The 14,499-nt window shown below is 46.0% G+C and overlaps 3 protein-coding genes across 4 annotated transcripts; 1 reads left to right on the forward strand and 2 right to left on the reverse strand.

The window, feature by feature from the left end:
- Window positions 1-31: 31 nt before the first annotated feature.
- LOC112893383 (thioredoxin-like 4, chloroplastic) lies at window positions 32-1,659 on the reverse strand. Its single transcript, XM_025960684.1, has 3 exons — window positions 1,146-1,659; window positions 845-1,020; window positions 32-397 (listed from the first exon to the last, which is right to left on the reverse strand). Exons 1-3 carry the CDS (start codon window positions 1,593-1,595, stop codon window positions 379-381), a joined length of 645 nt encoding a protein of 214 aa, XP_025816469.1. The 5' UTR covers window positions 1,596-1,659; the 3' UTR covers window positions 32-378.
- Window positions 1,660-6,418: 4,759 nt separating this feature from the next.
- Window positions 6,419-11,033, reverse strand: LOC112873858 (probable protein phosphatase 2C 15). The gene is made up of 9 exons (XM_025936940.1): window positions 10,471-11,033; window positions 9,806-9,977; window positions 9,298-9,448; window positions 9,149-9,212; window positions 8,498-8,605; window positions 7,877-8,002; window positions 7,557-7,795; window positions 7,225-7,427; window positions 6,419-7,134 (listed from the first exon to the last, which is right to left on the reverse strand). Exons 1-9 carry the CDS (start codon window positions 10,717-10,719, stop codon window positions 7,112-7,114), a joined length of 1,335 nt encoding a protein of 444 aa, XP_025792725.1. The 5' UTR covers window positions 10,720-11,033; the 3' UTR covers window positions 6,419-7,111.
- A 1,973-nt stretch (window positions 11,034-13,006) lies between these two features.
- Window positions 13,007-14,065, forward strand: LOC112894814. Of its 2 annotated transcripts, none has more exons than XR_003229079.1 (2): window positions 13,007-13,271; window positions 13,394-14,065. XR_003229079.1 is itself a non-coding variant. In XM_025962632.1 (2 exons), the coding sequence occupies exons 1-2, from the start codon at window positions 13,174-13,176 to the stop codon at window positions 13,699-13,701; spliced, it is 342 nt and encodes a 113-aa protein (XP_025818417.1). In that variant the 5' UTR covers window positions 13,007-13,173; the 3' UTR covers window positions 13,702-14,065. The 2 variants fall into 2 exon arrangements, 1 of the variants encoding a protein (XP_025818417.1); XM_025962632.1 differs by having other exon boundaries at window positions 13,458-14,065.
- Window positions 14,066-14,499: the final 434 nt, after the last annotated feature.

A 14,499-nucleotide genomic window follows, 5' to 3' on the forward strand; every position in this document is an offset into this window, starting at 1 on the left:
GCATCCATTGATGAAAGATCCCAGTGCAGAATAATTCAATGCCGAGGATTTTAATATTTGAAGCAGTTCGAATCATACTGCAAAGAATCTGTTTTACAGCTCGTAGATGGTTTAGCTACTGTATCTGACGGAGGGATGACAATAACCAGAGTCGCGTCTTGCAGAGTGCGTCAGATTCCATTGAATGTCTACGCTACGGTAGTGTGGCTGCAGTGATGCTTGTTGATTCAGATATTATACATGTCTGGTATTACAGATAATGTCTGGTATAGCTGAAATCTCAGAAATGCACGGACCAGAACTCCAAATAATCCTGGTGTATCTCCATACAAGAAGTATCTGCACTCTCGAGGAAATTGGTGCCCGCCCAGTGGAATATCACTCCTGCACCTCTTCTCTGCAAGGGAAAAGGAAATGTTATCTCAGTTACAAAATTGCAGCAGCATGTGATGTGGCTGCTTCTTCAGACACCACGAGTTTTTTGCTCGCCGAGAGCTTTTTCTGTTCTTTTTTTCTTCTGAAAAGTAAATTGCTCCTGCCAACATCTTGTTGAAATCTGGCTCTAGAATATCTGCAGTCCATTCCATTGAGCCACTCAATCTATTCAATTGCTACCTAAGAACAGGCTAGGAGACCTTGCTATGTGTATGTGCTCGATTAAAGCCTGGCTGTAGCAAATAGCAATGCAGAATTTCCTAGCAAGAAATCTAGAAACAATTTTTTCTTAGAAAAAAATAAATAAAACAGCGGATCCAGAGAAGAACTGATGCGAATATGCGATATCTTCTGAAGATCTGATGGTATCTTGTGAGGTCGAAACAGATCAGAAGGTGCGGTGACTTACTCGGTCGTCTCAGGCTCACGCGAGGTGTACTTCCGGATGGCGGCGATGATCCTCTCCTTGTCCCTCGTCGCGAACGACTCCACCAGCTCGCCGTCCTTGTAGAAGTGGAACAGCGGCACGACCTTGATGCGCAGCCGGTCCGCCACCTCCGACTTCTCGTCGTACTCGTCGATCACCTGCACCATCACCCGCAGCATTCCGCATCCAACACGTCACCGGGAATGAATCGACCGTGAACAATCATCCTCGCAGAGCCTGCGACGGAAGATACGGCGGAGAGGGGGGCGGGTACTATACGGACGTTGTGCTTGAGGAAGACGACGGGGGCGCCGTCGTCGCCGGAGCCCTTGCAGAGGCGCATGAAGCGCTTCTCGATGTACTTGCAGCTGCCGCACGACGGCCGGTAGAAGTCCACCACCACCAGCGCGCCCGTGACCTTGGACCGATCCAGGTGCCGTCGGAACTCCTCGTCCGTCTTGAACTCCGTCACGCAGTCTACCGGGCAGAACTCGTCATCGTCCTCCTCCACGGGGGGAAGGCCCGGGAGGGACCCGTTCGTGCTCCCGGCCGCTTCTTCCTCGCTGCTGCTGCTGCTCTCGGTCGCGGAGGCGGCCAGGCGGCGGCGGGGGCGGCCAAGAGTGATTCTTGGAAAGGGGACGGTGGTGGTCGGAGGGGAGCGGTAGGCGGCTCCGGCGGTGGTGGTGGGGTGGAGGGAGAAGGAACGGAGGGGGAGGAGGGAGGAGGTGATCATGGCTGCATTCCAGTGGTGCGTCGCGGTGTTTGTGGATATCGCTGCTTCGGGTTTTTTTATCTTTCTCCTTTAAAAAATATACATTTTCTATTGTGTTGAGAGGGCGAAAGAGAGGTCGTTGGCTGTGTTTTGTTAGGAGCATTTCGTCGTTGCCTTTTCTTTTCCAACAAGGAACATATTGCAAGAGGGACCAAATTTGTCGACGTCTTCTTTCGTAAATGCTATTTCCTATGTCCACAAAACAGTGTATTTACTGTTTTGTCTTAAGTAAAACCATCTAAAATTTTATAAGTATATAAAATATACCGATATTTGTGGTACCGAATAAGTATAATTGAACTCATCATTAAATATATTTCCGTTATATACATATATTGGTGTCATGAATATTAATGCTGTGGCAGAACCAATCCGTTTGAATTATTCCGGCTCAAATACGCTAGTTATTACTATACAGGTGATACTAACTCAACGCACTTCAAATGGAACAACCCATTGGTATGTCAGGTCACCGCCCGATTCAACCACGGTTACACAGGATCGAGGTAGGTTTACCTCGCATGAAGGCGAGTTTACAATCACACAACAGTTCACCAACTTTTAATTCACATAAATATTAAAATATTATTATAATCTGTTTCAAACTTAAGGTAAACTTATATAAACATTGTTTAAAAACCACAAGCTATGCAAGCTTGTTCAGAGTCACAGCGGAAGAAATTAACACGCGACTACACACGTCGCGAAAGTTGACACCACGCTCAGCCCGAAACATGGCGTCATTCCGGAGGGTCGTTGCCAGCCGGGGACGGATTCCACTCCACGGACCAGCCAAACGGAACAGAGAATGGCTAGACTGGACTATCCGTTTGATTCTCACAAGCCATACCTGAAAGACAGACTAGCAAAAATGAGTATGCTAATACTCAACAAGACTTAACCGAGATTGGGTATACTTAGCCCGAATCTAGACCCTGAAGGATTGAGAGGTTCTGGTTTTCTTTTTGCTGAAAAGCAACCAAAAGTATGATGTAACTTTCATATTTTAGCTTTCAGATTTTAGTTTCATTAACCATTCTAGGTAAGCACTATACTAGACAAGCAAGATAGAGATTAGCATTCATCAAGATTATTCCAACAATAGTTACTGTTCTTACTCTACGTGGCAGAATTAGCAAGCAGTCTCAATCTCCACAAAAAACGGATGATTCCGAATCGAGTTTCATAACCTTGCAAGGGATCCTAACTCACACGCTCGGAAACTTAACTTTCCGAACAACCGTTCCCTTCATCTTCCGGGTTATGGATCAGGGCCACCACAAGCGACTGTAGGACCATATGCACATCATGTGCGGGACGTACCTCTACAACGCGACTGTATGACCGTACTCCCGTCCGCTGTACGGAACATATTCCCACACGTCGGTGCGTGTGTGCAACAAAAACCAATCAATCCAGTGGTGGAAACAAGTATTTGCCGGGCCAATCAGGTATTAGATTTACTGCGTACCATATTTACGGCATGTGGCTAGTACTTTCAAACACTTGACCACAGCTACCACACACTGCGATCTTATCAACTTTTATCAACACAGATGGGGTAACCTTTCAAGTCATAATACTGCACATGACCCCGTCCATCGTCCTTACAGTGATTGCAGAATAGTAAACATTCAAGTCCTATATCGCGCGAGTGACAGGAAATCACTCGACTTCTGCCGGTCCTATTAGCAGAACATCTATTTGATAAGGATTCAGGCACAATACATAGCTTTCTAGGATCCATGCATCTAGGGTTCCATTTTAATTCCTAGACTTAATGCATAATATAGATATATAAGTATAAAACTATATAAGTGTAGTAATTTAAAATATTGGGTTATGCATCGGGGCTTGCCTTCTTGAGCGGGGCTGGGGTCAGGGATGTCAAAGACTTCCGAACCTTCGTTCGGGGCTTCAGTTAAATTCTCAGCGGCGTTCACCTGGTCTTCAGAAAACTCTTGCTCGGGCTCCTGGATTAGCTCGTAGACTCCATCGTCGAGTCTCGCTGACTCTACGTAATATGCAGTGATTTGAATTAGGTGGCTTTTGAGTTAAGAACTTTACTTCACGATAAAGTTGCAATCCAACAATTTGATAAACACAACTTCATAAAATAAGAAATTTGAATTCAAATCTTAGGCAAAATAGTGCCATAAATTCTTGAAAGATTTACTATAAACTACTCAATTATAGAACATCATAGATCTAAGCATGAAAACCTTAGTAACATGCTTGAATAAATTTAAACCATTTCAAGCTTGATTTGTATAAGTTAAAATTAGTTCAAGGTAGGGTTCAGTACTGCAGGTGAAATTTTTACACAAGCTTACTTACAACTTAACCAGGCTACATACCAAAAATCACAAGCAATAGAGTTAGCATGCAAAAGTTATAATCAAGATACCCTTTTGCTAAACTTTAAAATAACTCAAAAAGCATTTAGTTTCAAACCAGACTCTAATAACCAAAGTTGTAGAGCTAAACTTCCGAAGTATAACAAAACTAGTTTGACAATTTTGGATTTTTCTACAAATTCCTATGAATTTTCAAAGTTGACTGATTTGAAATGGGGGTATTGATTTTTCACAGAAAGAACCCTGAAAAGATTTGAATCCTTGCAATTGGGTCTTTGGCCGGGTTAAACAGAGAAGCTGATCGATGGCGATCGAATTCCGGCGAGGGGGGCTCACCGGCAGCGAGGGAAAAGTGGGGGAAAAGGTTCAGGAGCTCACGGCGGTCACGGGGGTGGCCGGAGCGAGGAAGAGAGGGGCTGAGGCGGCGAGTCGTCGGTGAACAGAGGCGGGCGGCGGGGCTCCGAGGGGCGGCGACGGCGTTCCGGTGGCCGGAGTACCGGAGGGCAGCGGGAAAGTGGCTAGAAAGCTTCCTCGAGGTGATGTGGTGCTGGTGGTGCGCTTGGCAGGGGCTGAGAGGGGGTGGAGCGTCGGGACGACGACGAGACCGAGCGGCGGCGGAGCTCGAGCTCACCGGCGCGGTGGTCCGGGCTGTGTGGGCGCGGGGAATGGAATTGGACTGCTCAGTGAGCTTTAGTAGGTTGCGGCGGTGCTGTAGGAGCACTGGCTTGCGGGTGTGGGGCGGCGGAGGCGGCTGACGACGGCAAGCCGAGCCAGCGGCGGAGCTCTGGCGAGGCGTGGCGCTCGGAAAGAAGGAAGAAAAGCAGAATGGGAGTGCGTGAGTGCAAGAGTGAGTCCGTGGGGAGCTCAGGGACGTGCTTCAAGTCGAGGAGGAGGTACGGCGAGCGAGAGCTGCTGCTGGCAAGCCGGCGGGCGCGTGGCGCTCGGGACAAAGGCGGCGCAACATGGAGGGGCGAGGAGAGGGCCAGCGCGGGTCGGGTGAGCGGCGGGCGCGGCGCTGTAGGGCACGTGGCGCGGAGAAGAGCGGCGTGGGGCAGCTGGGGCTCGGCAAAGTGGCCGGCGAAGGCGGCGGTCGGGCGCAGAGAAAAACAGAGAGAGGGAGGGCCTGGAGGTAGACGATGAGGACTAGTCTGCAATTTTCCAAAAATACAGGGACCCCACTATAAAGATAAAACAAATTTCAAACCGTAGCTCAAATGAAAATGTGCCCAAAAGCAAAAGTGTAGAGCTTAACAAGATCTACAATTTTGCTTTAAGGTTCAATTTCAAAAGAGTTAAGAATTTGAATCTAATTTAAAACTTGGCAAAATTTTAAACTTCAGAGATATCCTATTTAAATTCTACACTCCAATTGAATCCTTAGCGTAGTTTCACTTCTCACAGAGGTTTAAAAGGAAATACTGGCTTCTTGCAAAACAACATTTTACATATTTTGATTTTACCTACCATTCTCACATATTTTGCACCAAAGGACCTAAATTTTCCAGAATTACAAAAAGACCCTTTTGCCTTTGCATTAAAGTTTTTAACACACATACAAAAGATCAAACACACAAACTCATATTAGAATCTAGTGTGTTTTAATCCTAAGTACCTGGATATCACAAATACTCTTCGTTGTAAGCTCAGACAAATTTAAGATAAAATTAACTTGGGATAAAACTAAAAGTATACTTTCTTTTATAGAGGGAGTAGCTCCTAATTCTCTCTGACGAGAGACATATGTTGTTTCTATATACCATGGGATTATGTGGCACATGCCAAGCCTATAGAGGTGACTATTCACTATGTTCAGTAGCATCTCTAGTAATGTAGTCAATTACTTGCAAGAACATAGATCGACGATCCTCGATTGATATTATTAGATTTATTATGAAACTTATTTTCATCATCGCTCCAGTCCAAAATATACAAAGTGTTTCAGTTGTCCTAAGCCTGACTTCCATAACTTTGGTCATGTTTGTAGAAAAATACACTAACATTTACAACCCCAAATTAGTTTTTGTAAATCCATAATAAAATATATCTTGATAGTTTATTTATTTATGTCGATATATTTTCATTATATATACTTTTATAGCTATTGCAAGTCAAAATATGATATCAAAGACAATCTTAATGGACTTACAATTGTGCTAGGAAAAATACCAAAACAGGAAACAGTTCAAATGATTGCTTTATATCAGAAAGGATTACTCATTTATTTGTGAGAGTAGTAGCAAAGAAGGGGAATATATATATATATATATATATATATATATATATATATATATATATAAAGTGCCTATAGGTTCAAATGATTTATACTCAGATGATAATTAATGAGCCTAAACAACCATTTGAGTTGAATTCGGAGGGAGTATATACACAATATTTTTTTTAAAAAAAATAAAATACAGACAACTCCAGTGAGTCAAGCAGTATAGCGCAATTTCTTTGTCACAACCGAAAATTTCCGAGACCCCCTCGTGTAAGAGGGGCACCAAAGGATCCACTAGACCACTAGGCAGAAGAAACAGATCTTTGTTAGCAAGATTCTGTACATTGTACATGATAACCAAGATGTCCTGCTGATGAATCACAGCTGTTTCAAATGATTTCTTTAGATGCTAATTACATTGGTGTCAGCAAAGACTGACCTCAACAGGGACCGATCATACTCGACCCTAAATTAAGGCCAGGGGCGAAAAATCGATGGGCTCACCTAAGTCCTATTTCAGAATCACAATGCCGTAGCTATTCGTCAGAGCTCTATACGATGAGTGATTTGCACTGCAGCAATTGACCTTAAAATAGACATCCCACGCCATTCTGTCACCTTCAACCTGTATGTGCCATCAAGGTCAAAGGGAGAGTAAAGCTGCCTACATTCATGGGCAAGAACCTTGCTGTAGGACAAGGCATGCTTCTCACTTGGGGATGAGAGCTATTCAGCGGCAGCCACCTCCACATGAAAATTCAATACTTCACTCTAGCTCTAGATCAGAACTCCCAGACATTCCATGTGATCAAGGAAGTGCCACAACAGAAGGAAATGCTGCAAAATCTGTGGCGCCGGGGCGTTGTTGGTCAGTTGTTACCTGATCACTCTACACATGACAACTATTCACTGTTTTTTGATGAATCTGCAGAATATTAATGAGGGTTATTATAAGAAAAGGCAGATTGGTAGTTCCTAAATAATCAAGAGTAAATAACAGATCTCCAAACAAGACCTCGTGAATGACGCTTTCCCTCCATTGCTTCTTTCTTTTCTTGACAGCTCTGGCAAAGGAATGGACCATCCCAGCGACGCAAGCTCCCAGGTTGTGATGAATCTTCATGTACAGATATCCCTTGGTTTGGCTTCAACTCTACTTGACAAATGGCACATATGAAGAGCTTGAACATATTTCGAACAGGATACTCAGAATCCAACCTGCATTCAACAATGACAAAATTGCAAAAAATCATATTTACAGCTCCTACTGCAAAAATTTGAAAATGAAAAACAAGTGTCCATCAAATTGTACAAGGTTTAACTATCATGATAAATTAGGGAAGCAACCGTCTAGAAAGAAGTGCGCATCCATCCTCAAATATTTCCTCCACAATATCTGGATCCACATATTCTCTATCCGCATGGGACGATGAGTCGGATGATTTTTTCTTGCAGAACATATTTTTGAAGACGCCAATTCCTGGTTGCTTTTTAGGAAGTGGCATGGAGGAGTTGTTTTTTTCTGCTATTATATCAACGACAATACAAGTGGTATCATCCCGCAGTCCTTTTGATTGCACAGCTGTCTGCGAAAGGTTTCAAATGTGTAAACAAGAGTATCAAGTAAGAGTTAGGCTACACATAGAGAGGGAAGTAGGGGGTGTTACTTTAACAATTTGTTCAGCTGCATGCTCTGGAGGAAGTTCACGTGAACAGTTAAAAGCTACTTCTGGAGACAAGACATCCCAAACACCATCACTTGCAATAATAAGTCGGCCTCCCGCAGTAGATAGCTAAACACATTAGGTGGCAGAAAGTTTGAACGTGGATGATATTGACATAATGCTGAATAATAACTGACATGAAAATGCCTAACTAGTTACCATTCTCTCAAAAAAGACAGATCGGAAGAAGCCAGTCTATACAAGTGGTGTAGTTCACTAGGTTCAGTGATTCAAAAGAGAAACAGTGGAAACAATACATATGTATTCTTCATGCTTTGCATGTTGTTGAGACCAGAGCTAGTACAGATGTGGAACTATTACAAGGGAAAATTGTGGCTATGTGGGAAGAGTTACTTATTATATGAAAACACAAGTTTTAACAAATGCAAAATATGACACGAGTTATATCACCGATTATCATATGAAACCAAGGCAAGAGACTAGGAGAAAATTATAACTTTATTACCACTATATGATTTACAGAAGAAAGGAGAAGACATAAAAATCAAAGCAAATTAAGTAGATTTCCTGCAAAGCTGATGTAAAGAATTGTACAGGATATACCTTTACTTGCTTCACAAGAGGAACTGGGATGATAAATTGGCCAACATCTTGATCTCCAATTGACCTCGATAAGCACAAACCTCCAGGCCAACACCTAAGGGGTCCAATCTGGAGGTAAGCAAAATAAATATGGGTCAAGCAGGTGGAAAAGAACAAAGGCACTGGCCTTCTTGTGCTATTAACCCTTGTCCTATCCTACCACTCTCTACCCTTTTCACCATCACCCCTTCCCACTACCCATATGGCACACGCACTCGCATCCTGCAACTCCTACAGTGAATGGTGAATGCAATGCTTGGTATAGTATGTCCTACTCTTGCAAATGTATAAGCCACTGAGGTGTACGAAATATAACCAAGGCTTTGACATCGGCCGTTGAGCAGCCATGGTAGCAAACACTTTAGATTGACAACAAAAAGGCAAGAATAAAACATGAGCATGCAACTAGAGTGCCACCTAAATTAGTTGTCAAATTAGTTTTAGAACAGCATCAAACACAACCAAACATTATGCGATGTAATTAAACCCTGCATACATATTGGATTGCGATGGATTTAAGAAATGTCATCAAGATATTCAAGCTTTGGCACCAGCTTACAACGGGAAAAAGGGGGGTGGGGATGGGGGTGGGGTGGGGGACAAAGTTCAAACCTCGGCACCACCAACAACATTTAGCCTTCCAACATCACCTCCAGATTCTGTTACACGGTCAACCCTGCACATCAAAATTAAGTTATAGGAGCAAAGGAACTGCGATGAGAAAGGGGAAGGGACGTGTATCAGGAGAAAAACAATCTTACTCCTCTTTACTTGCATCAAATCGATGATCAGAAGATAAATGATAAATTGAGCCTTCAGCTTCTAGTACACAACGGGAATCACCAACTGATGCGACGGTAATGACCAATCCATCTATTATGACAAATGTCACAGTTGTCCCTGAGGAACGTGCTGTAACGGGCAATCAAATATCAGGCTCAGCTAGCAAGTATAAACATCAAATATGTTGAATTTATTTAACATGTTGCGGTTACAGGAATCCATTATAAAACATATGGCATTAAATTTACTAGTAGGAGATATAACTTCCTGTTGGTTTAAGTAAGATTTATCCCAAATTCGTTATGCTGTATACGTACGACACTAGTGACAACAGCCAGGGAACAATAGCATCCAAAATTATGGTATCGTGGACATATCAATCTTCTTAATGTCCACAAGATAACAGACAAGCAAAAGAACCTAGACAAGTTGATCCGTACAAAACGAAAGATTAATCGATGTTGCTGTCATTGCCGCATCACGCACCTTTTGTCATGAAATCCTTATCAGTTTTGACGAATGCAGCGACCAGCGATCTTGGGAGCGCAGCAAGCCAGTCTTCCCTGTTGAGATCAGCAGGGACCGCGCTCAAGATGTTGTTCAAGAGATTCTCCTTGGTGTAAATCGCGGCTCCATTGCCGTTGTGCCCATCAAACAGCTGCAAGCAAACGACCGCGCTAAGAAACCAGGCATGCCTACCTAGTACCAGAAGCTGAAGCACACATTTTCCAACTGCACACTTTGAATTGGCAAACTTTCGTCTACAAGTAGCAATATGGTTTCAATAGAAGCGTCCCTGCAGCACTAACGGCCTTTATTACATGTCACGGTAAAGCGTAGAGAATCACCGCGCGATCTCCCCCTATAAGAACAACAGGCGAAATACGCCCCCCAAAAATCAGAAGAGCTCCCATTTCCCACCGAACGAATCCGAATTCCGCCGCCCACGCATCCCCAGCACGAAATTCGCTCTAAAAACTCGTCACATTTGGCGCCGCGCCGAAGCCGATCGCGCATTCGCCACCCCGCCCAGATGCCCAGCCCGAGCACCGATCTACGTGAGGGCAGATCGGGGCGGTGGGGGAAGCGATCGCGACGGGAGGGGGGAGCGAGCGGGAACATGAGTTGGGAGAGGGAGGGAGGGCGCTTACGCCGAAGGCGGAGAAGGAGGAGGACGGGACGCCCGGGACGCGCTCGCAGTCGGGCTTGAGGAAGGTGAAGTCCTCGCCCTTCTTGGCCTGGCTGAAGAGCCCCGAGTGCAGCTCCGGGCGCTCCGACGCGGTGCGCTCGCTGGCCACCTCCCGCCGCAGCAGCACGGCCAGCGGCACCGCGGCGCCTCCTCCCGCGCTGCTCCCGCCGCCGACGCTCCCGCCGCCCACGGACCCCGACCGCGACGACATCTCCCGCGCGGGAGCCCCAGGCCAGGCCGCCGCCGCTGCAACCACCTCCGCGGCGCCGAATCCGGTGTGCGTGCAGGCGGGCGGTCCCCGTGCGTCCTCCCTCCCTCCCTGCTTCTAGTGCGGTGCCTTTTTTTGGAAGGCGAGGCGAGGCGAGAGAGAGAGAGAGAGGAGGGTGGTGGTGGTGGTGGTGGTGGTGTGAGGAAGAGAGGAGCGCGAGCGAGAGGGGTGGTGGTGGTGGTCGGATGGGTCACATGGGATGGGAGGGGTCAGGGGGGAAGAGAGAATGGAGAGAGGGGAGTACAGGGACGCGGAAATCCAGCCCGCCACGCGCATTGCACAATTCCAGCAAAGGTAAGCCGAGGAGACGGGGGCCCTCCGGATTTTTCGTTGAACGGCTCAGGGTACAAAGTACGAGCTGGGCTATGCGCGCACTGTTCATTCCACACGCGAGTGCACGCGTTAGGAAAACGGTTTTCAGTCGACAGATTCGAATCTCTCCGGCCATGGCCACGCGGTTTTCTTCAACCAGATGCGAGTGTGACGGGTGCCTAAACGATACGGTTGCGGAAGATTATATGAAGAGTTGATTGGAAAGCTGCATGAGTACACGCTTAAAAGCATGGCAAGTCGTCCGATTTTGCCACCCGTTTGCTTTTTCTCCAAGCCAGCTGGCCTATCAAAATCTTTCTTCTAGTTCCGAGATCAATGAAACCTCTCGAACTTACCTTACATATGGTGAGAATTTAGCATCACTACAAAAAATAAGGAGCCCGATCAAATAGAATTAGCAGACAAGAAATATAATAAATATGGTATATCAAAAATAATTAAATTTATCGTGAATTGAGAATACACGTGAGACTTAAGTGTGCCTATAAATAGATATATGTGGGTTTTTTTTACCTTAAGAAACCTAGAAAGGTTGACGAGGAGTTGGATAAAGATAGTCTATTGTAATCTACAGATGTATGTAGCACATTTGCCAAATGTTTATTGTAATGATTTACGTGAGTCTTTTTTCCCGTCTGTCTCCAAATTACATGAGATGTGTCAAGTACGCGCAGATGTCTCAACGAGTGTACATGCCCCCAATTATGGTTAAGGGATCTAATCTCATTAAATTTATTACCGTCGGATGCCAAATTAATTAGCTCAATTGCTAGGACTCGATAATCATAGACGAGTGTTCTATTTAGATGAAACATGAGATTAGCTTCAGACTTCTTCATCATAAATGTTACTGCTTTAGGTAGGTATCTCCCCCGTCTGAAATTATAAAAAATGGCAGCATGCGTATATAGGATCCGAACAACGACGACCTGGAGGGGTCACGATCTGATCATGGTTGCATGCAGGGAGCGCTCCAGCTGGAAGCTGTACACGCGCAGTGTCAGATACTCGGATCCGCCGGTCAGCCGGGCCTGGCCTAAATTCCCGTCGCCAGCAGGCAAGGGTGCTGGCTGGCGAGCTGGACGGCAGCCGGTGGCTCCTGCTGGCTACAGGCTTTCGTGCCAAATGCATGTTCCATGGCCAACAAGGCGAGCACGCGCGTTGGCAACATCACGCTCGCACATCTAGAACTGGACCTCTGCCACGTGCACATATAATTAATCTCTCACGTCTCCATTGTGTTGCTACATCAGGAGCACACTTGTTTACGCACAAATTTGAGGTTTGTAGCATCATCGACAGCATCCTTTGTAATTCTCTAAAGAAAAAAGTGCCTGTTTTGCGGCCCGATAGGAGCAGGCCGTGCTAGGCTGCTACAAAAGCGAAAGAAAAACAGAGCCTCGCCCTCGGGCTGTGACGAGCCCATGGTCCAGAACCTGCTGCCTGCGCCGCAATGGATAAACGGCCCATCGCTACGCCTAAGCCCAGCCAGAACCTTCGGCTATTTCGACCACCATTAAGTTGGGTGCCCAATTTGGCTTGGTTGCCTTCTCTTTTGCCCACCTCCTTTCGGTTCGTTTTGGTCGCCAAAGATTACTTAATCCTGGGTTAAAAATTTGATCCCTAGAATTCCGTTTAGCTTTCCTAAGAGATGGAAAAATCAGCAGCAAACCAAACAAAGTATAGGGCTTGCACTTTTTAACACAAAGTCAATGGCATATTTGCCCTACCAGAGCTTGGAACATAGAGAGAGACCCGAGAGCCGTAAGTAGGGGTGGTAAAAGTTGTAAATTTTAGTTTAGAAAATCTAAGTACAGGATCTAAAAAGGATAGATTAATCTTATACAATTTATTTTTAAAAATATATATAAGAGTCCAATTAAATTGCGAAGAGAGTACCCAGCCATCATCCGTTACCACCGCTACCGTGACCAAGATCTCGATCCTGATTCCGGCCCCTCCCTCCCTGTCCTCGGCGAGCTCGCCGGCGGTGGGAGGGAGTGGGCCGGCCCCCTCCTCTTGTAGATTAGTAAGCTAGTACTTAGTAGTTTGAGGTTTGCCCGGATGGACGTCGGGCGGGCCGTGGAGCTCGGCAGCCGCCCACTTGCTGCTGCCTTCGTCGTTGTCGCCGTCGTCCTGGCCGCCGGCAGCTGCGGATGCAGGTGAGATTGAATAAAATAAAGCACCTCCTCCCTTTTATCCGAGTGGATCCATCCTTTCCTCTCTCCATCCACCGTCGCCAAGATCCACTCGTTGCCTCCTCACCACCAACTTCCTATGACAGAAATCACCCACCTCCGCCCCTGACTTGTCAAGCCTGGTTGCGGATCTGGTCTTCGGTGCTGCAGATCGATGCCTCTGCTCTCCAGATCTGGCCTCGCTCCTTGTCTCCACCGCGCGGTTTGGCTACGCTTCAGTCCAGCTTCGACATCTTCGGCTCCACCGTCGCTCACCCTCAAGCAGCTACGCTATCACATCCTACAAGCTGCCCAGCTCGTCCTTGGGTTCAACCGTGTTGACGCCCCCGAGTTCGTCGCCGGCCATCTTGGAGCCCATTCGAGACAATCATCTACATTTCGGCGCTTCAGTTAATCCACATCAACTCCGCCGGAGATGCTTCGTTCCTGGTCTTGGGGGCTCATCATCAACCTCAGCTCTTAGATGCAGGAGGCCCCTTCCGCCCCGGCGTCCCTATTGGTGTCAGTCAACTGCAACGACCTCACCGGCGTCAGCATCGTCGTCCTCAAGGTCTGGTGCCGCGACACGTTATCTGTCTTCTCTGTAGTATGCCGACACATGTTGGGATATGTGGAAGTAGCAGGTATACGTCTCTTTGGTACTGCCTTGTACTACTCACCTTCTTTGAAGGTGAACTCCGTTCTTTGTTTTGTCATTTTTAATTGTATAATTTTTGGTATCTATATAAATATATATATATAGGTGCATAGTAAAATTATATATCTATAGAAAAAATCAAAACGATCTATAGTTTAGAATGGAGGAAGTATAATATAAGATTAATATAAAAAATAGCACATTTGATATGAGAGAGAAAAATATTCCAAAGGCTAGTAAGAAAGCCTCCCAAGGTGCCTTTTGTTGGGCTTTTGCACTTGATTTTGCTTTTGTAAAAGCTAAAAGCCAACCAAAACGCCTAAACGCTCCAAGTACTTTTGCCCAAAAGCAGCTTTCATCCTAGTACAAATGCAAAAGCATCTTTCCTGCTTTCAGTGGCTTTTGAGGTAAAAAATTACCCACCTGCCACTGATTATGGAAAAAACGGTTCGTTATATTGACCTCCTGTCATCCGCTCGCCTCCCGCCCACCCCCAACCCCCCCCCCCGACCCCCGCGCGACCCTCCCACCTTGCGCGCCGCCCGCCCCCCCCCC

This window comes from Panicum hallii, chromosome 1 (genome assembly GCF_002211085.1).
Source record: "Panicum hallii strain FIL2 chromosome 1, PHallii_v3.1, whole genome shotgun sequence".
NCBI lineage: Eukaryota > Viridiplantae > Streptophyta > Magnoliopsida > Poales > Poaceae > Panicum > Panicum hallii.